The sequence below is a fragment of the Castanea sativa genome, chromosome 6, assembly GCF_040712315.1.
Source record: "Castanea sativa cultivar Marrone di Chiusa Pesio chromosome 6, ASM4071231v1".
NCBI classification, from domain to species: domain Eukaryota; kingdom Viridiplantae; phylum Streptophyta; class Magnoliopsida; order Fagales; family Fagaceae; genus Castanea; species Castanea sativa.
The window spans coordinates 4,473,411-4,495,843 of NC_134018.1; the positions used below are offsets into that span (position 1 = coordinate 4,473,411).

The 22,433-nt window shown below is 36.3% G+C and overlaps 3 protein-coding genes and 1 pseudogene across 3 annotated transcripts; 3 read left to right on the plus strand and 1 right to left on the minus strand.

Annotated features, from left to right (window-relative positions):
* The first annotated feature begins 1,636 nt into the window (after window positions 1–1,636).
* On the plus strand, window positions 1,637–7,127 carry LOC142639311 (serine/threonine-protein kinase ZRK1-like; annotated as a pseudogene).
* A 3,420-nt stretch (window positions 7,128–10,547) lies between these two features.
* LOC142639312 (uncharacterized) lies at window positions 10,548–12,164 on the minus strand. The gene has a single exon (XM_075813514.1). The coding sequence runs from the start codon at window positions 12,162–12,164 to the stop codon at window positions 10,548–10,550; it is 1,617 nt and encodes a 538-aa protein (XP_075669629.1).
* Window positions 12,165–15,035: 2,871 nt separating this feature from the next.
* On the plus strand, window positions 15,036–17,117 carry LOC142641277 (serine/threonine-protein kinase ZRK1-like). The gene is made up of 2 exons (XM_075815685.1): window positions 15,036–16,078; window positions 16,565–17,117. Exons 1-2 carry the CDS (start codon window positions 15,036–15,038, stop codon window positions 17,115–17,117), a joined length of 1,596 nt encoding a protein of 531 aa, XP_075671800.1.
* Window positions 17,118–18,495: 1,378 nt separating this feature from the next.
* On the plus strand, window positions 18,496–20,627 carry LOC142638271 (serine/threonine-protein kinase ZRK1-like). The gene is made up of 2 exons (XM_075812290.1): window positions 18,496–19,674; window positions 20,481–20,627. Exons 1-2 carry the CDS (start codon window positions 18,634–18,636, stop codon window positions 20,625–20,627), a joined length of 1,188 nt encoding a protein of 395 aa, XP_075668405.1. The 5' UTR covers window positions 18,496–18,633.
* Window positions 20,628–22,433: the final 1,806 nt, after the last annotated feature.

Genomic DNA, 22,433 nt, shown 5'->3' on the forward strand with positions numbered 1-22,433 from the left:
AAAATCTCTCTTCTAGTCTTCGACACCGAATAATTCGAAACTGTAAATTTATCATTGTACTAGAATATTTCTCTATATAATTTACAAAAAAATATTCACACCAAACTGTAAATTGATTCCTTTTTTCTCAACAATATCACTTGTTGAGCAAAAAAAGGAATCAATTAATATAAACAAAAGGCCACAAAATATTTTCATCATCCCCCTTTGTGCAAGCAAATTGAATGGACGCTCCAAATAAATTAACCAAGCATAATAAACAATATAAACAAAACAAAATAAAAACCAATAAAATTCCACACTCGGGTTTTTCTTTGGTTTTTATTTTGTTTTGTATATATATTTTTCTTCTCATTTTCCTTCTCTATCACACTCGGGTTCGGCTACATATTATTTCTCTCACAATTCTTTTAGTTTTCCTTTGTCCCACTAAAAATAAGAAGTGGGTTTTTCTTTTTGAGAAGAAAAGTAAGAAATGGTTAGCAATGTTAACTTTGAGACATACACACGTACGTATCCACAACACTATTTTTTTGAAAGAGATAGTGACTCTCATATACAATAATTATTTTATGAGTTTGATAGATGAAAAAAAGTTAGTGAATATTCTGAGGATTGATCTAAGAAATATTTTTAAAAACTTTTTATAAAAAAAGAAAAGAAAAAAAAGTACTTATTTCTTTTTTTACAATTTTTTATATTTCCAATAAAAGCGATATAAATTTTTTTTTAAAAATAATCCATTAACAAATGCTTAAAGTGACTATTAATATTTGAAATGTGAATATTTGCATTAGCTTGTGCAAAAACTCATGTCTATTTTAGTATAAAAACTTACTTCTTTTTATGTTTTAGATACTCATTTTTTTAACACTTCATGTCAAATTATCAGTTTTACACTACATTTCATTAACAAATTGTAAAAGTGACTTTTGATATTTGAAATGTGAGTATTTGCATCAGTTTGTGCAAAAACTTATGTCTATTTTAACATAAAAACCTACTTCTTTTTATATTTTAGATACTCATTTTTTAAACATTCCATGTCAAATTATCTATTTTATACTATATTTCATTAAAATAATAATTTTATTAATTATTTCTTTTTCTTCGCATACAACCGCTGCCATTCCCTCTTTCTAAGATATGTAAAAAAATAATAAAAAATTAAATGCAAAATGAATAATGCCAATACAAATTTATACAATAACTATACTAACAATGTATTTTTACATAATTTTGTATAGTCTAATGTTGTTAAATTTTGGGCTTATAATTGGAGAAAATGTGATATTTTCCTATTAAATGTGAGTGCTCTAATTAATTCACGACATGGAGATTGGAGAGTAGGACATGCATGGATGACAAAGTCTTGATATTGGAAAGAATCTTGGTCAAAGCGTTGGTCCCATATGACTTTGAATTAGTCGAGTGTATAGTATACCACACGATACGTGTAAATTCCATGCAGTTGTCATCGGTGGGGCTCTCCATGGACTAAACAAGAGTACAGTCTACGATCAATACAGTAATATCTAGGAAGTCTGTTGAGAAAAGCTTCACTTGGTTTGGACGAAACCTTCTTGCACTTTATCCCAATCCCCAAAAACTGGCCATTGAGCCTCCCTCAATAGTTATGCGGAGTTGGTTGAGAAATCATTTCTTTACGAGAATTAAGGAAAGAGAGGAAAGAGAAAGATTAGCGTTTTTTGAGTGTTAATATATATAGTGTTGTGGGGCTTTAAAGTGCAGCTAATTCTTTGTATAGCCATTCTTCATCTTCTGTTCACTCATATTTACTTATCTTGGCTCATGCCTCTATCACTATATAAAGGCAAATGTATATTCTGATAAAATAGCAATTATTGAATTGATATTTAACTGTGGTATCGAGGCCAGCTGCTCGGCCTTTTTGATGTCTTGTCTTTATTGGTGTAACTCCATTCTTAATATTGCTTCGTATCCCTTGACAAGCTCATGCCCTGACCTTTCGCCGTTGAACCTTCGAGTCTTCCAGACATCGTCCTCAGGTTCCGGACCTGTAGCAGCCGCCGTTGGAGAGTTCGAACACTGCAAAGACCACTGCCTTTTCCGGCACCACCGTGAATATTGCTTTGAAAAATTTTCCGAAGGTACCAAGAAGATCGTCTTGCTCAGATCTACCTGTTCGTGAAAACCTCACAGTCATCGGAGTCTCCACGCGCCCTCACGCGCCGCCACGCGCCAGATTGATCCTGCCCACGTCAGCTTGCCACGTCAGCTGCCACGTCAGCCTACCACGTCATCTTGCCACGTCATCACTGACGTCACCTTCCAGCGCGCTGCTGACGTCACCTTTGACCGTTGACTTTTTTTCCTGGAGTTGACTTTTTGCGGCCCAGGTTCTCCTTACTCAGTTTTTCACGTAGATTTCATTTTTGCAATCCATTTTTGCATATTTTGCTTCTAAATGAAGAATAAGGACATGTCTTCTTCCTTTTGCAACAATTGTCGCAGACAATCTAGTAAACGCTTTTGCAATTTTTGCAAACGTTTTGGCCATAATATTGAGACTTGCTTTGTTATGATAAATCAGCCGTTTCAGGTTCTTTTGCCACTATTGCTAACATTGAGAGTGTCCAACCAATGGCTCCCGTCTTTGCACAGTCTAAGTCTTCAGGTCGCACTTTCACCATGACCACAGATGACCTTAAAAACATCATCGTCAATGTCATTCGTATGGTTGGTAATGCATCTTATTCCTCTTCTCTCTCAGCTTTGTCCGGTATGTCTCCTTCCTCTTGGCTTATGGATTACGCATTGCAATCACATGACACCTCACTCGTCCTTATTTTACGAACTTAAACACCCGCACCACACCTTTACACTATTCACATAGCAAATGGTTCCACAATGTCTGGTCATAATATAGGTTCGTTTCAACCTCGACTTCTCCGTTTAGGGGTCTTTAATGTTCCCGACCTTTCTTACAATTTGTTTTACGTTGGACAATTAATTGAGTTGGGTTATCGAATCATATTTGATTATTACGGTGTATTGTGCGGGATCCAAGGACGGGACGGGAGCTAGGGACCGGTCCCGAGTTAGGCGTATGTTTCCGTGGACAACCTTCGTCTTCCTTGTTGCTCACTGTTTCTATTGCCGCAGGCTTCTGCAGTTTCCTCTATTCCTTCTCATGCTCTTTGGCATGCACGACTTGTACAAGCAACATCTTCACGTGTACAACAATTGGCTTCTAGAGGTTTGCTAGGTTCGGTGTCTACGAGAAAATTTTGATTGTGTTTCATGTCAATTAGGAAAACAACCGGCTTTGCCTTTCAATTCTAGTGAATCTATATCCAGCGATATCTTTGACCTTATTCATTCGATGTTTGGGGACCTTCCTCTTGTCTCTAGTATTGGTGGATCTCGATATTTTGTTGTCTTTGTTGATGATTACTCTCGTTATATTTGGATCTTTAATATGAAACATCGTTCGAATTATTGCAAGTGTATTCTAATTTTGCAAAAATGGTTGAAACTCAATTTTCTAAACGTATCAAAATTTTTCGATCGATAATGCTCTTGAGTACACTTAATATGCTTTCCAAGATGTTTTGCATTCCTATGGCACATTCATCAACTAACTTGTCCGAGGGTACCTCTCGGCAAAATGGTAGAGCCGAACGAAAACTTCGTCATATTCTTGACACTTGTTCGTGCTCTTCTTCTCTCTGCCAAAGTTTACGTTGCTCCTTTTTGGGGTGAAAGCTACTCTTCATCTTTGTTCATACTATTAATCGCATTCCCGATCTGTCATCCAAAATCAAACTCCATATGAGCGCCTTTTTGGGTCACCTCCAGGACTATCACCACCTACGCTCATTTCTGCTTGTTTCGTTCTTCTTCAGCCACCATGAGCATAACAAACTTGAGCCTAGGTCAAGACTTTGTTGTTTTCTTGGTTATGGTGAAACTCAAAAGGGGTATCGGTGTTATGATCCTATTTCTCATCGTCTTCGTGTCTCTCGCAATGTTGTCTTTTGGGAACATCGCCTCTTTGTCGAGCTCTCTCACTTTCGTGCTTCTTTATCTTCCTCTTCTGTCTTAGATCTATTTCCAAATGAGACGCAAATTCATACCTTCGTGCTCACGACCCTCCTATAGGGCGATCATGATCCTCCTGTAGTTGCTCCTGATTCTCCTATTAACTTCTCTGTCCAACCACCAGAAATCCTTGACCCCTTTCCTAGTTCCCTTTTTAATGAACAGGTGGAAGATGAACAGGTCGAAGACGAGCTACCCAACCTTGATCTTGGTTCCCCTGCTCTGCTCACTTTGAAGATCATGTACAAAACATTCCACCTCGTCACTCGACTCGGGTAAGGTCCATTCTGCACATTTACTTGACTATCATTGTTACACTGCCCTTGCTACACTGCACGAGCCTCACACCTATCGTGAGGCTTCCACTGACCCTTTATGGCAGATTACAATGAAAGAGGAACTTGATGCATTATCTAAAATCCATACTTGGGACTTGGTCACTCTCCCCCTTAAGAAATCTGTGGTTGGTTGTAAGTGGATCTACAAGATTAAGACTCACTCTAATGGGTCCATTGAGCACTACAAAGCTCGTCTTGTTGCAAAAGATTTTACACAGTAGTATGGGATTGATTATGAAGAGACTTTTGCTCTGATTGCTCGTATCTCATCTGTTCGTGCCCTCTTAGTTGTTGTTGCTGCTGCTAGTAAATGGGACATTTTCTAGATGGATGTCAAAAATGCATTCTTTAATGGGGATTTAAGTGAAGAAGTTTATATGCAACCTCCTCCTGGTCTCTTTGTTGAATCAAACAAGATTTGTCACTTTCGACGTGCACTTTATGGCCTTAAACAAGCTCCACGTGCTTGGTTTGCCAAGTTCAGCTCTACCATCTCTCGTTTGGGTTACATGGCCAGTCATTATGATTCTGCCTTATTTCTTCGTCGCACTGACAAAGAAAATATTTTACTTCTCCTGTATGTGGATGATATGATCATAACTGGTAATGACCTCAGTGGCATTCAAGAACTCAAAGATTTTCTCAGTCAGCAGTTTGAGATGAAAGATCTTGGACATCTCAGCTACTTCTTGGGTCTTGAAATCACTCATTCTACAGATGGATTTTACATTACTCAAGCCAAGTATGCCTCTGAACTCTTGTCTAGAAATTTTGGACTCAGCGATAGCAGGCCGGTGACACTCCGGTCGAGCTTAATGCGCATCCGACTCCCTCGGGGGGAAACCATTGTACCTAATCCCTCTCTTTACGGACGCTTAGTTGGCGGCCCTAGTTTATCTCCTTTGTTACTCATCCGGACATTTCCTATCTTGTTCACCGGAAGGAGCCAATATCGTTTGCTCACGATCGACTCACTTATCTTCTTTGCTACGCTCGTTCTTCGGTACCTAAAGGGCACTTTCTCTTCCATGGTCTTTTCTACTGCTCGGTCTCCTCTTGTTCTCGAGTGCATTTTCGATGCGGATTGGGCGGGAGATCAACGATCGCAGATCCACCACTGGTTATTGCTTTCTTCTTGGTTCTTCTCTGATTTCTTGGCGAAGCAAGAAACAAACTCATGTGGCCCGTTCTAGTACTGAAGCAGAATATCGTGCCCTTGCTGATACCACATCTGAGCTTCTTTGGCTACGATAGCTTCTCGAAGACTTAGGTGTGTCGACATCCTCTGCTACTCCTCTTTATTGTGACAACAAAAGTGTCATTCATATTGCTCACAATGATGTCTTCCATGAACGGACTAAACACATCGAGATCGATTGTCATTTTATTCGTTATCATCTTGTCCATGGTGCTCTCAAGCTAATCTCAGTCTCCTCTACAGATCTACTTGCAGATATCTTCACCAAGTCACATCCTAAGGGACGCCTTCGTACTTTGGTTGACAACCTTAAGTTGGTCTCACATCCACCTTGAGTTTGAGGGGGGCTGTTAACATATATAATGTTGTTGGCTTTAGGCCCAACTAGTTTACTTGTTTAGCACTCTTACTTGTATAGCACTCTTACTTGTACTACACTCATATTTACTTGTACTGCACTCATATGCCTCCTATATAAAGGCACTCATGTATATTCTTTCAGCAAGAAATACAATACTATTGAATTCAGTATTTCTAACATTGAGAATGGAAGGAAGCTATTGGAGAAGCTGATTGTCTCTTGCAATGGCAAGCCTATTCCCATCCGTAGCTTCACCGCTCAACAGCTCTGCCTAGCTACCAACAACTACAATAATCATTGTGGAATACGTTGGTGCAAGGGCTCTCTTGAAGGAAGAGTTGTTTTCGTTAGGCAATTTCTAACTCGAAAATTTTTGACCGATTTTGTCATCAATGATTTGGTAATCTCTGCAAAGATGTGTGCTCATAATGTATTAAAGCCTATAGGGTGTTGTCTCAACACTCCATGTCCCATTTTAGTGTATGAATTTGCTGCCAATGGTATCCTTTCAGATCGAATTTATGCCTCTCGTGTTACATAACGACACCATGATCAGTCCATGGCGTGGGCAAGCAGGTTAAAGATTGGAAGGCAGATTGCTCATGCAATTTCCTATCTCCGTACTGCCTTCTCTAGACCTGTCATTCACATGGGTATACATATGGATAATATCTTATTAGATGAACATGATGTTCCCAAACTGTCCAACTTTTTGGCTTCTACATTAATCCCTGAGGGTGAAACTGATGTGGAAACTAATGGCAATGTTTGGTATTCGAGGTTCAAAACCCCTGAGATTAAAGCAACAGGTAAGGCAACAGAAAAAACTGATGTATATTACTTCGGTAATCTTCTTCTAGAACTTCTAACAGGAGAGGATTCTTATGATATAACCCGATTGACAATTGACAAGAAATCTAGTTTAATAGCCTACATGCATAACCGTGCTGAAGGTTATTGCATAAACAAGATCGTGGATCCTACAATCTTGGTAGCAGAAGGAGGTGCTAGTTTGGAGCTGCAACTACAAGCTGTGTTGCAGCTTGCCTTAACATGTACATGTACAGAGGAAGACCCACTGAAAAGGCCAACAATGGTAGATGTCACCAAAGCACTCAGGCGGATTGAGAGGTTAGTTCCATGATAAGTTATTTTCTCACTTGATTGATCCAAGTTCCTTTCCAACTACCAAATGCTAGACATGTCGTATTTACCATGTTAGAAATACTGAATTGAATAGTATTGTATTTCTCAGATAAAATAATATACATGAGTGCCTTTATATAGGAGGCATATGAGTGCTGTACAAGTAAATATGAGTGCAGTACAAGTAGTACAGTGTGCAGTACAAGTAAGTGATCTAAATGGGCCAAGCCCACATATGAGTGTACGTTAACATACCAAAAGGATTTGGTCTTGTATGATAGCTCTGTTATGCTTGGAAAATAATGTAGGCTGTTGGCGTGAGGTCTTTTAACGGGGCATAAGATATTTGAAGGTGAGAAGTTTCAAGGTATCGTTATCAACGATATGTAAATTAGTTTATCACATCTGGAATAGAGAAGTGCAAGAGTTCACAATGGCAATGTTAACATCTGAAGAGGCAATATTGCAGTGTTTGAAACTAGACTTCTCGTATTGATTTTTGTGGGTTGTTATTGAGTACATGAGAGGGAAGGAGTATACTCCCGAACTACCTAATAATTTCCTAAGTTTTGTAAGTGAGTTAGAAATTTAATTTTAATCAAAATGTTGCATTGGAATTGGGTAATAGCTGGTTCTGTTTAAGTTTTGTTGGAAAAATTAGATCTGGTTGTTACTTATGACTAGTCGCAAACTCATGCGATGCGTAGAAATAAATAATTATTTTGTAATTGTAATAGAATGTATTATTTGTTCTGTAAATGTTTTGAAGATAATTTGTTCAACTTAAAAAGTAAACAATTTGTTTTCAGTCTGATTAAGTCTACTTGGGTCCACATGATCAATGTTGGTCTCCTTTGGTTCATTTTGGACTAATTGAGCATTTAATTGATTCTTTTTGTAGGTTGCCTATTCAAGTTTAACTCAAAATTTTATTTTATTTTTCCTTAATTTCTGGGTTGAAAAGTATAAAATTTTATTATATTTAGACTAAATTCTTTAGTTTCTAGTTAAAAAAAAAAAAATTAGAAATTAAAAATATGAGTACTAAAAATGCAATAAAATGATAAATATTCAAAAGTCCTATTCGGTCTATATTGGTTTTATTCAGTCCACTTCGGTCTCATTTAGTCTATTCTGTCTTTTTGGTCCACTTTGGTTCCCTTCGGTCCACTGTCATCCTATTTAGTTCATTCGGTTTACATTGGTCCTATTCTGTCTACTTCAATCTAATTTGGTCCAAATTGGTCCTATTTGTTCCATACTTTAATACACTTCAATCCTATTCGGGCTATTTAGTTCAATTTGGTCCTATTCAGTCCATTATATCCGCTTTGGTTCTATTCGGTCCACATTATGGTCCTATTTAGTCATTTTGCCCACTTTGGTTCTATTCAGTTGACATTTGTTCTATTTGGCCCACTTCAGTCTTATTTGGTTTGATTTTGTCCTATTTAGTCCATTATGTCTACTTTGGTCCTAATTTATTCACTCTTTCTTATTTGGTCCTATACGGTCCACTTCAGTACTATACGGTTCACATTAGTCCACTCTATCCTATACGGCCCACCTTAGTCCTATATGGTCCACTTTATTCTATTCAGTCCACTTTGGTCCAATTTGGTTCACCTTGTTCCCATTCGGTCCTATGCTATCCATTCAGTCCACTTTATTCCCTTTGGTCCAATTCGATCCATTTGTGTTCACTTCGGTACATTTTTGGAAAATTTGAAAAGATGTTTGGGTTGAGAGCACCTATTCTAAATCCAAATTTATTAAAAAAATATATAGCTCTCAAAATTGTAATATCTAAAATCATGGATATTGAATTATTTTTATGTGCTTTAGAGGAAACAAAATCCTCTAAAATAAGAGGTCATATGAAAAATGTAACTAAGACCAAGTAGAAAATTGATAAGGTAACTCTTCTCCAAAAGAATTGAAAACATAACTAAAAAAATGTTAACAGTTTATATCTAAAAAAATGTTGCAATTCGATGCAATAACTTGGAGCAATCATAGCTTCTAACCCAACTTTTATTAAGGAAGGAGAGGGAGATTAAGGGTCCGTTTGGATAGAACTTATTGCTGAAAACTGAAAACTGAAAACTGAAAACACTGTAGCAAAATAATTTTAAAATGTGTAAATAGTACCGCGGGACCCATTTTTAATGAAAAAGTGGCTGAAAAGTGAAATTTGTGGGTCCATGAACAGTGCACGGATGCACTGTTCACGGAAGACTGGTCAACATCTGCGGCTTGTAAAAAAAAAAAAAAAAAAAAAAAACTTGAAACGCAAAACGCAAAACGCAGCCTTGAATCCAAACACATTCTAAGAAGGCTCGCTAGCAAGGGCAATAATCTCCTTAGAAAGCAGCTACTATGTGCTGTGCATTATGTTATTAGTTTTCTCTAATATGTCAATACTTTTTCCGGTAAAAATTTATTTTTCTTTTGTTGGACTTGGTTTCAATTGTTGCAAAAATAACAAAATTTGACCGAGAATACCATATTTCAAATCAATTGTTTATAGTATAAATCTTTAAAAAAAAAAGCATCAAAATTTTATTATAATTAATTAATTAATGCACCACTTAAAATAATTAATATAAAAAATGTATTTATCCTATTACTAATATTTATAATAATGTAAGATAATCTTTTTAATATATAATACAAGGAAGAATGTCATCCTATTAACATGAAAAATAATTACATATAATAATTTTTTTAATATATAACGCCAAGTAGAATTTCATATTTCAAATAAACTATTATTAATATTATTATTGTAAGGACCTAAAATCATGCACAAGTCCAACAATAATAACGTTTAATAATTCAAGGCCCAAAACAATGAATTTGTAGAGAGGGTTTCAACAACAAAGTTCATGGCGTTCTCCTTTTTCTCCCCTATAAATACCTTGTCCAGCTCTTCAGCGGAATCTCCATCCACATCGATACCCATCCCCCGAGCATATTTCTTTAATTGCTATAAAGCTTTCTGAGTTGCCTCCGTTGCTAAATTTTCATTTGTTCTAACACTTGCAGACATCAGACACTGCCTGGCTACCGACTGACTACCGTGTAATACTCCCACCCTTCCTTGGATAGGATACTTCACCTTTACATGCAAAGTTGAAGAAACTGCCCCTATCGCATGGAGCCAGGGCCTAGCCAATATGGCCGTGTAAGGTGAATACGCCCTAACTACTATGAAGTTAACTTGGACTTCGGCGTCCTCAACCTGTACAGGCAGCCTAATCATCTCCTGCGGAATCACCGGTTTCCCATCAAAGCCTACTAACGGAGAATCATACTTCTCCAAATCATCATCTTTCAATTTTAAACCATTACACAGGTCTGGATACATAATTTTCGCTCCACTTCCATCATCCACTAAGACTTGTTTCACGTCATATTACCCGATCCGAATAGTTACTACCAATGTATCATCATGGGGTTGACATGTTCCTTCCTTATCTTCCTCAGAAAAACCCAACACTAGTGTTGCCGAAAACTTCACCCATTTAGCCAATTGACTGCTTCCCTCCATGACTTCCTTCCCAAAACTACTATGCACGGACATGATCCGAGAGGGGTCCTCGGCTCCTCTTCTCGGTTGCGCCAAAATGACGTTAATGGCGCCTAATGCTGGCCGAGGAGTATTTCCACGATACATTCTTGTACCTTGATGTCCAACTTGCCCGTCCGACCTAGACAAGAAATGATTGAGCTTTCCTGCCTTGGCCAATTGGTTCAAATGGTCACGCAACGTCTGACACTCTTCTGTGGTATGTCCATTGTCTTGATGATAATGACAATGAAGACTTTGATTCCTTAAGGATGCATCTCCACTCATTTTGTTAGGTTGTCTAAAGTATGGTTCGTCTCGTATTTTCTCTAATATTTGATGTATGGGTTCCTTGAACAATGAATTAACCAAAGGAGCTCCAGCTGGCAATGGACGACTTGGAAAATCTAGCCTAGGACGACTGCCTTGATACCCCATTCCCTGAAGATCCTTCTTTTCTAGAAATAGCTTTGCTTTTCCTTTGCTTTGAATCTGGTCCTCCTCAACCCGCTTATACTTGTCTATACGATCCATAAGCTGGCGCATGTTTACAGCTGATTTCATTGTCAAAGACTTCCTCAATCCGTGCTCTGTAGGGAGCCCCACCTTAAAAGTTGTTACAGCCACATTTTCAACATCTCCATCAATTTCATTATACATTTCCCAATACCGATCGGAATAAGTTTTGAGCGTTTCTCCTTCCCTCATTGCCATAGATAGTAATGCATCCAAGGGCTTTGGGACCATACTACATATTATGAATCGAGCCCCAAATGCCCTCGTCAACTCTTCAAAGGACTTTAGGAAACCTTCCTCCAAAGCATCAAACCATTGCATGGCCACTAGCCCCAAACTGGAAGGAAAAACTTTACACATCAACGCTTCATTATTCAAGTAAACTGCCATCTTTTGATTAAATTGACTGACGTGTTCTACAGGATCAGTCCTGCCATTATAAATGGTAAATACAGGTTGAGAAAATCTATGGGGGAGCTTTGCCTTATTTATTCGAGCCATGAAAGGGGATTTAGAGATTTGCCTCAAGGCTTTGCCCATTGCATCATTCCCCTCACCTTGATATGACCCATCCCTACCTCGCGTCTCCTCCCCCCTCTTTGCCCTGCCACCAAAAGAAGTAACCAAACGGGACTTATTAGGAAGAGAATTGGATGCTTGATGATCATCTCCTCCTCGCTTTTCCTCGGAGCTATCATTGGATGAATAAGACGGGCTTCTCCTACCACGCTTCCTACAATCTAAGCGTTTGCGCAGATAATATATCTCTGATTGCATTTGCTGCAACACATCATCATGGGACATTTGTCTCTCAGTCTGTGATGGTCGTCCAGCCACTCGATCACTATGATACGATTCTACCACCACACTTGGGGTGTGTTGCTTTCCATCTCTGCGTTGCATATTTATAGCTTGGTTCCCCCTTTGTGAACCTACTGATTCTTCCATTTCCTAATTCACCTCCGCCATTCACCTTCAAACCAGAACGTCACACTTTATTGTTCCCACAGACGGTGCCAATTGTAAGGACCTAAAATCATGCACAAGCCCAACAATAATGACGTTTAATAATTTAAGGTCCAAAACAATGAATTTGTAGAGAGTTCATGGCGTTCTCCTTTTCTCCCCTCTCTACAAATTCATTATTTTGGGCCTTGAATTATTAAACGTTATTATTGTTGGGCTTGTGCATGATTTTAGGTCCTTACAATTATTATTATTATTATTATTATTATTATTATTATTATTATTATTAAAAATAGTTTCTTATATAAAATTTATAAAAGTAATCATATAAATCTCTCTAATAAAAATAATCAACACATAACTATGAATAATTAACATATGCATTTACTTTAATTGCTAATTCAATGACATTGATATAAATGCAAACTTTATTGAGGTAGAGGTTAAAACAATAGAATATTTACACCAACGAAAATATTGTTATAATTCCTCTTGTTGAGGGAAAAAAAAAAAAGAATCAATTAATACAATCAAAAGGCCTCAAAACTCTTTTCAATTTCCCTCTTTGTACCAATTGAATGGACACTCCAAATAAATTAGCCAATCATAATAACTAATTTAAACTGTACAGGTCATTATATTTTTTTTATAAAACTTTAGTGTCTCTCATTGTATGCTTTTGATATATATGTAGTATTTACATCATTCTTGTCATAGTGTATGGGCCCTACCCCTATAGATGGTAAAGTTATGATATAGATATAGGAAATGGATTATATTCCTTCTCTTGGAGACCACCTAACAAATTAATAGAGCAGAGAGGGACACCATCGAAAGCATGAGTCTTCATATCGGAAAGAGTCAATCCTGGCCAAATCATTAGCCACGTATGACTTAGAATTAGTCAAAGTATATATATACCACACATCATAAGCAACGAAAATTCAAAGCATTCATTTGAGTTGGGCTCTCCTTGTTTTGAGTTTATCATTACGCTAAGGCTCTTGATTCCTCTTTGTAATTTTCTTGTTCGATCTTTTGTGAATAAAATTTCCTGATCATCAACTCTGATCCTCAGTAGGAAACCTTCTGGCACTTAATCCCAATCCTCAAAAACTGGCCATTGAGCCTCCCTCAATACTTATGCGGATGAAAAATTATTATTAGATACTCCTGGGATATAGTAAGATGATGCTTCCTCTTTTTATAAAAAAGATTAAAGATAAAAAAGAAAGAGATAAGAGTGTTCTTGGTGTAATGTAAATAGGAACACAAAAAGTGGTATAAAATATTTGTGTTCATAGATCTTTATACAAACAAAATCATAATAAATGTTTATTAATTATTATTATAATTAGCAAAATCCATATTTTGAAAAAAAAATCAAAATATATTATACTTTTCAATGCATTGCATGAGTTACCCACCCCATTGACCACATCATTATTCTTTCTCTTTTTTTATTTTTTATCTTTAATTTTTTTAACAATATTTATATATCTTGTTTTTATAAATTCATCTTAGACAATTTTAACTTTATATATTTATCTACTTTAATTTTAATGCTATAACTAAATAATAAATCAATAAAAAAAAATTGTTTATACATATTCATCTTGGGAGGTTTTAACTTTACATATAATTTTTCTTTTACATGTTCAACTACTTTAATTTATATATTTATAACTAAAAAAGTGAAATCAATGAATAATAAAAAATAAAAAAAATCTATAAAAAGATATTCACAAACCTTTCTTAATCTTTGATGGTAGAAAAAATAATCTTGTACATTACACATCATTATTTTTTTTAAATCTTTTTTATAATAGAGTTCCCTTGTATATATAATGATTATTTTGGGTTTAGATTTCTGCACATCCATTATATATATAATTTTTTTTTTCACATTAATTTTAATATGTTAAAATGTAGACATTTTCGTAATAATTATGGATATGTGTTAATAGAATGTAAAAGAATATTTTTCCTATCAAATGCTTAATGAATGAGATGCCTTTTAACTAGGGTTTGTTTAGAATCCGCTTATTTTACTAAAATTAAATTTTTTTTGCTGAAAGTACTATAGATAAAAGTAAAAGTTAGCTGAAATAGTGTAGTGAGACCTATAAATAGTACCAAAAATTGCAATGAGATCTATAAATAATAACACTTTTTAATTTGGAACCAAACAAACACCTAACAAGTATTAATAAGGGAGGAAGATAACAAAGTCTTGGAGGAAAAAATACATTATGCACCATATGCATGTTTTTTTTCTTCTCTCACATAAAGTAAATCCCACGTCTGTGTGAGATCCACCTCCATATAAAAGAGAGGAAACATCCATCAAAATGTATGGTATACCATCTCGTCAACAGAGTGTAAAAAAAAAAAAAAAAAGCAATCTTGGTCAACATGGTGCACACTGGTTTCGAAGAAACTTCCCTGTACTTTACCCGTAAGAGTATGACTCCGTTTGGATAGAGCTTATTGCTGAAAACTGAAAACTGAAAACACTGTAGCAAAATAATTTTTAAATGTATGAATAGTGTTGTGGGATCCATTTTTAATATTTTTTTCTGAATAAAGTGTTTGTGGGTCCCATAAACAGTGTGTAAACAGTGCAGCTATAGTGCGTAAACAGTGAAATTGGTCTCTCACACAGTAAAATAACGTGCATGAACAGTACCGGTTACTGTTCATGCACGTTGAAAAAAAAAAAAAAAAAAAAAAACGTAGAATCTCAAAACGTGGCCACAAAACGCACTATCCAAACTAAGCTTATAACCCCAATATATTATATATATGGCCATTGAGTCTCCCTATACAGCAGTATTCTAAAAGGCTAGCGAGATGGCAAGGTTCTACGTTCAAGCTGTGCGGAGTTGGTTGAGAGATCATTTCTTTAAAAGAAAAAAGGAAAGAAAAGAAAGAGAGAGTGCATTTGTTGAAAATGGAAGCAAGTTATTAGAGAAGCTGATTGCCTCTTGCAATGGCAGGCCTATTCCCATCCGTACCTTCTCTGCTCAACAACTCCACCTAGCAACCAACAACTACTGTGAACCTCAGCTAGAATATTGGTACAAGGGTTCTCTTGAAGGACGAATTGTTCTTGTCAATCGACTTTCTGACGCGAAAATATTGGCCTATTTAACTATCAATGATATAGTGATTTCTGCACAGATGAGTGGTCACAGTAATGTATTGAAGCCCATAGGGTGTTGTCTTGACACTCAATGTCCCATTTTAGTGTATGAATTCGCTGCCAATGGTATCCTTGCAGATCTAATATACGTCTCCCGTGTTACTGAACTACGACATCAGCCTATGGTGTGGGAGAGAAGGTTAAAGATTGCAAGGCAGATTGCTCATGCTATTTCCTATCTCCATACAGCCTTCGAAAGACCTGTCATCCACATGTATATACATATGCGTAGTATCTTATTAGATGAACATGATGTTCCCAAATTGTCCAACTTTCTTTTTTCTGTATCAATCCCTGAGGGTGAAACTGACGTGAAAGGTTATCAAGGCTTTCGTAAAACAAGGTTTTGCGCCCCTGAGTTTAGAGGATCGGGCAAGGTAACGGAGAAAACTGATGTATGTTACTTTGGTGAGCTTCTTCTAGAACTTTTAACTGGAGAGGATTCTTCAAATATAACCCGATTGAAAATTGATGATGGTTCTATCTTAGTACAATACATGCATAACCGTGCTCAAGGTTTTTGCATAAACGAGATTGTGGATCCTACAATCTTGGAAGATGGGGAAGGAGGTGCTAGTTTACAGCGACAGTTACAAGCTGTGTTGGACCTTGCCTTGATATGTACAGAGAAAGACCCACATAGAAGGCCAACTATGGTAGATGTCACCAAACAACTCAGACGGATTGAGAGGTTCATTCCTTGACTAATTATTTTCTCACTTGGGTTCATCCAATCATTTATTATTTTTGTTGTTATTAGCTTATATTAACTAATATCAAATGCTAGGATGACTGAATGAACTCAATTTAATTTTCAACTGTTATGGTAATCTCTAATTTGCCCTTGCAAAATATCTTGTGGTCATATAATATTCTTATATGTTGAACCTGATTTTTCCAATAGCTTTAATATGTAGAAAATTAGATTTGCATTATTGCATATTCAAATGTTTTAGGCATGAAAGCAAACAGAGTTTATTTGATTTTCAAACAAATGGCCATGGATGAAATTTAGACTAGTTAAAAGGCTTATTTGGTGAAGAGCCATTTAATGCCATTATCAAATCGCCAATGCTACTGAGAAGCAGGCCTAATAAACCAGGACGCATGCATCTTAAATAATTAAGGAGGGTTCTATATGAGATCAGTTAACTAATGGTATTTCTCAATCACACAGGTTCACAGAGGTGGGTGAAGAGCTTTTGGGGAGTTTGAAGAATTTAAAGCTTCATCAGCGTTTTGAAATGTTACTATGGAAGATTGCAAATGATATCTTACTAACAGAAGCTCAAAAGAAGCAAAAATGTGAGATTGAAACTACTTGCTGTCCTTTGTGTGACATTGAAAACGAAACATGCCTGCACTTATTCAAAAACTGTTCTGTAGTAAAAGCAGCTTGGTTTAGTTCAAACTGGGGATTTTGTATTGAATCTTTAAATGTTAATAACAGCTTTGATCTCATTAAGAATATAGTTGTTCCTCCAGCTCATGTGTTACAGGAGCAGGTCACCAAGGAGCAGTTTGTTCTTATGGCAGCAATAATTATGGATTACATTTGGAGGCTACGGAATCGAGTGATGTTCCAGAATGAAAAAGTAAATTTCCAAGCAATTCCTTTTGAAATTTCACGGAAGCTTGAGGAGCATGCCTCTGAATCATTGAAGAGGAATGCTTCTAATGATGGAAGCCAAGCGGTGAAAGAAGCCTGTGAAAGGCCTCTGGAAGCTTAATTGTGATGCAATAGAGGGATGACAGGGCTTGTATAGCAGTTTCAATCTCTGATTAGGAAGGAAATATAAAAGTTTGCAGGCAGATTGAGAGGTTGCTTCCATGATTAGTTATCTTCTCACTTATTGATCCAAGTTCCTTTCCAACTATCGAATGTTACTCCTATCAAAAAATAAAAATAAAAATGATCAAATGTTAGACATGTATTTACCAAAAGGATTTGGTCTCATGTTGTGCTGTTATGATTGGAAAATAATATAGAGTTGGTGAAGAGGCAAATATATATATATATATATATATATATATGGTAAAATTATAATTTTCCAAAGACAATTGTCATGTGACTTAACTTGCAAGCTAACAATTGTCATGTGAAACATAGTCACATAGAGTCGGTGACCCTGCCTGCGCAGCTAACTTAACTTGCAAGCGTTTTTACCCCAATAAATGATCATTAGACCTCTGTGGCAATTGGGTAACGAGGAAGGCTCTACTTTTGTATGGGAGGTAGCAGAAAGAGGGTAATAAAAGGTTAGCACACTTTAATGATACAACCAAATTTGTAACTAAATTTTATCTAATATTTTTTTGATATAAACCCTCCATTAGATTTTTGGTATACTATATTTTCTTTAAATAGTGGAATATATAATTCTATGCACAAATGCAATCATAATAAATTGCTAATGCTAGAATATATAATTCTATATACAACACAATCATAATAAATGCTTATCAATAATTATCATAATTATCGAATTTCATATTTAAAAAAAATAAACAAGGGAAAGGAAAAAAAAAAAAATATATATATATATATATATATATATATTATATGTTAAACTTTTTCATGCTTTAGCCTGGTTACCGACTAGCTTATATAAAAAGTTAAAAATCACATACATTCCATGATTAACATACTAATACTTATTGGTAAAACATATGCATCATTTTTTTTCTTTAAAATTATTTCTTATAATATAATTCTCTTTTATATAATATATAATGATTTTGGATTTTGATTCTCAGACATCGGCCATCTCTGTTTTTCACATCATGTTAAAATATAGACAATTTTTGCACTAATTATAGATATGTGATATAAACAAATGAGAATGAATGAGACACCTGCTTCTACCTAACATATAAAAAGGAGGGAAGTCAGAAGAACCAGAGATGCATGATGATGGAAAAGAAGCAATCTTGGTCAAAGCATGAGCACACATATGACTTAGAGTCAGACCAGTCAAAAGGAGCAATCTTGGTCAAAACATATGGCACTCCATGGAGTAATAGGTGCACACGTTTGACCAATATATGGCTCTCCATATATGAATGGACATTGATAATAGCCTTCTAGAATGGCTGTTGAGAAAAGCTGCTCTTGGTTGGTGTGTAACCTCAATATATGGCCATTGAGCGTCCCTATGGCTATACAGTAGTATTCTAAAAACTCCTTGTGAGCAGAGCAGAGCAGGCAAAAAGGCTAGCGAGATAGCAAGGTTCCACATTCAAGCTATGCTGAGTTGGTTTAGAGATAGTGTCTTTAGAATGAGTAAGAAAGATGAGGAAAGAGAGAAAAGAGAGAGAGCGTTTTTTGAGAACGGAAGCAAATTACTGGAGAAGCTAATTGTCTCTTGCAATGGCAAGTCTATTCCCATCCGTAGCTTCTCTGCTCAAGAGCTCCAACAAGCCACCAACAACTATAACAAACGTTATGGAATGCGTTGGTACGAGGGTTCTCTTGAAGGGCGAATGGTTTTCGTTAAGAGATTTCCTGAAAATGAATCATTCGCCGAATTTGTCATCAATGATTTAGTGATTTCTGCACAGATGAGTGCTCACAGTAATGTATTAAAGCCCATAGGGTGTTGTCTTGAGACTACGTCTCCCATTTTAGTGTATGAATTTGCTGCCAATGGTTTCCTTGCAGATCAAATTTTTGTCTACCATATTACTCAACAACAAAATCAGCCCATGGTTTGGGAGAGAAGGTTAAAGATTGCAAGGCAGATTGCTCATGCAATTTCCTATCTCCATGCTGCTTTCTCTAGACCTGTCATCCACATGTACATAGATATAAAAAATATCTTATTAGATGAACATGATGTTCCCAAATTGTCCAACTTTTATTTTTCCGTGTCAATCCCCGAGGGCGAAACTCATGTGGAAGGCTTTCAGAATCGGCATCCAATGTTCAGAACTCCCGAGCTTGAAGCAACGGGCAAGCTAAATGAGAAAACTGATGTATATAAATTTGGTGTTGTTCTTTTAGAGCTTTTAACAGGAGAGGATTCTGATAATATAACACGATTGGCAAATGATGAAGGTTCTAGCTTGGTAGCATACATGCATAACCGTGCTCAAGTTTGTTGCTTAAACGAGATTGTGGATCCTGCAATCTTGGTTGGGGAAGGAGATGCTAGTTTAGAGCAGCAGTTACAATCTGTTGTGGACCTTGCCTTGACATGTACAGAGGATGATCCAGAGAGAAGGCCAACAATGGCTATGAAGCACAGGTGCGGGTACGGGTGCGGGACTCGGCAATTTTTGAAAAAAGTGGGTGCAGGTGCGGCGGGACTCGGCAATTAAAAAATTATTAAAAATATTTTTATTTATATTTTCTATATATTTTTACTATTAAAATATTCTTAAAAAACATATTACTAATTTACTATGCCTTGATTCACAAAACAAAGAAAGAAAAAAGCAAGAAACACAAAACACAACACAAAACCAAAAAGAAAACACAAAAGAAGCAACAAATATTCAAAATAAAATTAAGGAATGATAGATTTAGGGTTTTTGGGTCTCATTTAGAGCCAATTTCGGCTGTTGCAGCCTGTTTCGGCCTGTTTCGGCCGTTTCGGGCATGTTTCGGCCGTTTCGGTCGCCGGCCGATACGGACCGATACGGCCGAAACAGCCCGATTCTGGCCGATTCTGGCCGAATCGGCCCGAATCTGCTCGAATCGGCGCCGCGTCGGCGCGATTCAAGCCGCGTCGGCGCGAGTCGGCGGGAAAAAGAAGATGCCACGTGGCCGACTCGGCCGGACGCCGCACCGACGCGCGAGCAGCGGCGTCCCTCGCGTGTCGGCGAGTCCCGCTGCGTCGGACGCGGGTGCGGCACCTCCGGTGCCGCGTCCGTGCATCCCAGAACAATGGTTGATGTCACCAAAGAACTCAGGCGGATTGAGAGCTTGGTTCCTTGACTAGTTATTTTCTTACTTGAATATTGATCCAAGTACCTTGTCAACTAATATAGAATAATATAGGCTGTTGTCTTGAGGTATTGCAATGGAGCATAAGAGATTTTAAGGGGAGAAGTTTATGTAAAATTTCCTTGTTTGCCATGGCTTATCACAGGCAACGTTAAATATTGAAGAAGCAATATGGCAGTATTTGAATCTAAACTCTAGGTCTCATATTGAGTCTTGGAAGAAAGTTAGGAACTCAGTTTCAAATAGCTGGTTCTGTTTTAGTTTGTCTGGCTCTTATGTGTCTTCAGCTTAGCTGCTGGCGTGCAGATAGTCTACAGTCTACTGTGTATACTGCATGTAGGGAAATTACCACGAAATTTCCAGAGAACAAAATATAGAGAAAAATACATGCCAAAGAAAAAAAGTAATCACATGTATAAGACAGTATTTACGTGGTTCGGTAATTTGCCTACGTCCACGGAGTCACAGGAATTTCACTATTATTAGGGAAAAAATACAAAATGTGGCTACAGTCTTTCTCACACTCAAAAACGACAACAACAAACTCTAATCACAAAAACAGTGTTTTCTACATCTTGTGCATAGGATTCACAATGGGCTACAAAATGGGTCAAAAAAAATATCTCGGAGGCGTTGCCCCCGGACCCCCAGAGGCTTGTCCATGAGTGCTCTGGCTTGGGCCGATAACTCCATAGACTAAGTCTCAGAAAATCTTCCATTAAAAACCACGCAACATTATTCGGGCTAGATCGAATTGTTAATCGGATTAAACACAACTAGACTCTACAAAGCTCAACAATGCGTACTAATTCTTGATATGTTTCTTTAATAAATTTCTCCCATTTTAGACATGTGGTTACAATTTGACATGAATTAACAAATGTCAAATGAACTTGTTTTTGCCATCATTACTTTTTTTCTTTTTAAATTACAATCATTCGGGGAGAGAAGAATAGAGTAATATTTCTAAAATACGGAACGTAAAGAAGAGGGAAAAATAAGAAAACCTTACTATAAACATACTCTTTAGAATTATAAAAAAAAAATGTTCCTCACGTTCATACTGAGACATCGATTCAAATCCTAATCCTTCCACCCAACTAACAAATTATTAAAAAAAATTATTAAAAAAAAAAAAGAAAAGAAAAGAGGGAAAACGTCTAAAGGTGAGATGTGAATGGAAACACGCAATCTTGGTCAAAGTACAATTTACCACGCATTATAAAGAGAAGTTAGCTAAATACAAATGTCAAACATAGAGTTGGTGGCACTGCCTGCACGGCTAACTTAATTACTTTTGTAAGTTTGTTTACTTCCAATATATGATCATTGAGCGCCTGTGGCAACTGGGTAATAAGGAAGGCTCTATTGGGGTGAGTTTGTTTCAGCTTTTTGAAGTTGAATTTTTTGTAAAAGCTGAGTGTTTGGTAAAAACTGCTAAAAAATAATTTTTGAAAAAGATGAGTGTTTAGCTATCATTTATAAAAGTGACAGTTTGAGAGGTAAATTACTAAAAAGGATGGTGTATATATAAAGAGAATTCTTTGTTTTAATTACCTCTCTTAATGCAAGTTATGGACATAATATTTTCACAAAAATTTCAGAACAAAGTCTATATGACAAATTGTTAATGGTAGGAAAAAAAAATGTCACTAGTAGGTTTAGATGAGAACTAATAACAACTTACTATGTAAATTTTATTATAAATTGTTATAAAAATATTCAATCAATAGTACTATTTTTTTAAAAAAGAAAAAGAGTTCTAGTTTAAAAAATTTAGAAATATAATAAAATGTCACAATATTTTCACAAGACTAATTTAAAATTAATCTTTGTAAAATAAAATTTTATTAACACTTATATTTTAAATGAGTTGTTCTAGGATTATACATGTACCCACAATTTTTCTCCATCACATACTCTATAACATCACAATTGTAAAAAAAAAAAGTTGTGAAATAATTTGTGTTTCTACTCTCTATACTTTCTTCCACGTTGCTTTACCCAAACCCAAAAACTCTTCTTATTTTTTTTCTTTCACTTTTTTCTCATTCACTCATTGACTTCTTCCTTATCTTCTTAGGGTCTATTTGGCTAC

Excerpts from the sequence above, each read along its gene's own strand:
- LOC142638271 (XM_075812290.1), top strand. The coding sequence starts at position 18,634 with ATGCTGAGTTGGTTTAGAGATAGTGTCTTTAGAATGAGTAAGAAAGAT. Across the intron at positions 19,675-20,480 it reads CTCGGCAATTTTTGAAAAAA|GCAACGTTAAATATTGAAGA; the intron begins GTGGGTGCAGGT and ends GGCTTATCACAG.
- LOC142639312 (XM_075813514.1), bottom strand. The coding sequence starts at position 12,164 with ATGGAAGAATCAGTAGGTTCACAAAGGGGGAACCAAGCTATAAATATG.
- LOC142641277 (XM_075815685.1), top strand. The coding sequence starts at position 15,036 with ATGGCAAGGTTCTACGTTCAAGCTGTGCGGAGTTGGTTGAGAGATCAT. Across the intron at positions 16,079-16,564 it reads CAACTCAGACGGATTGAGAG|GTTCACAGAGGTGGGTGAAG; the intron begins GTTCATTCCTTG and ends TCAATCACACAG.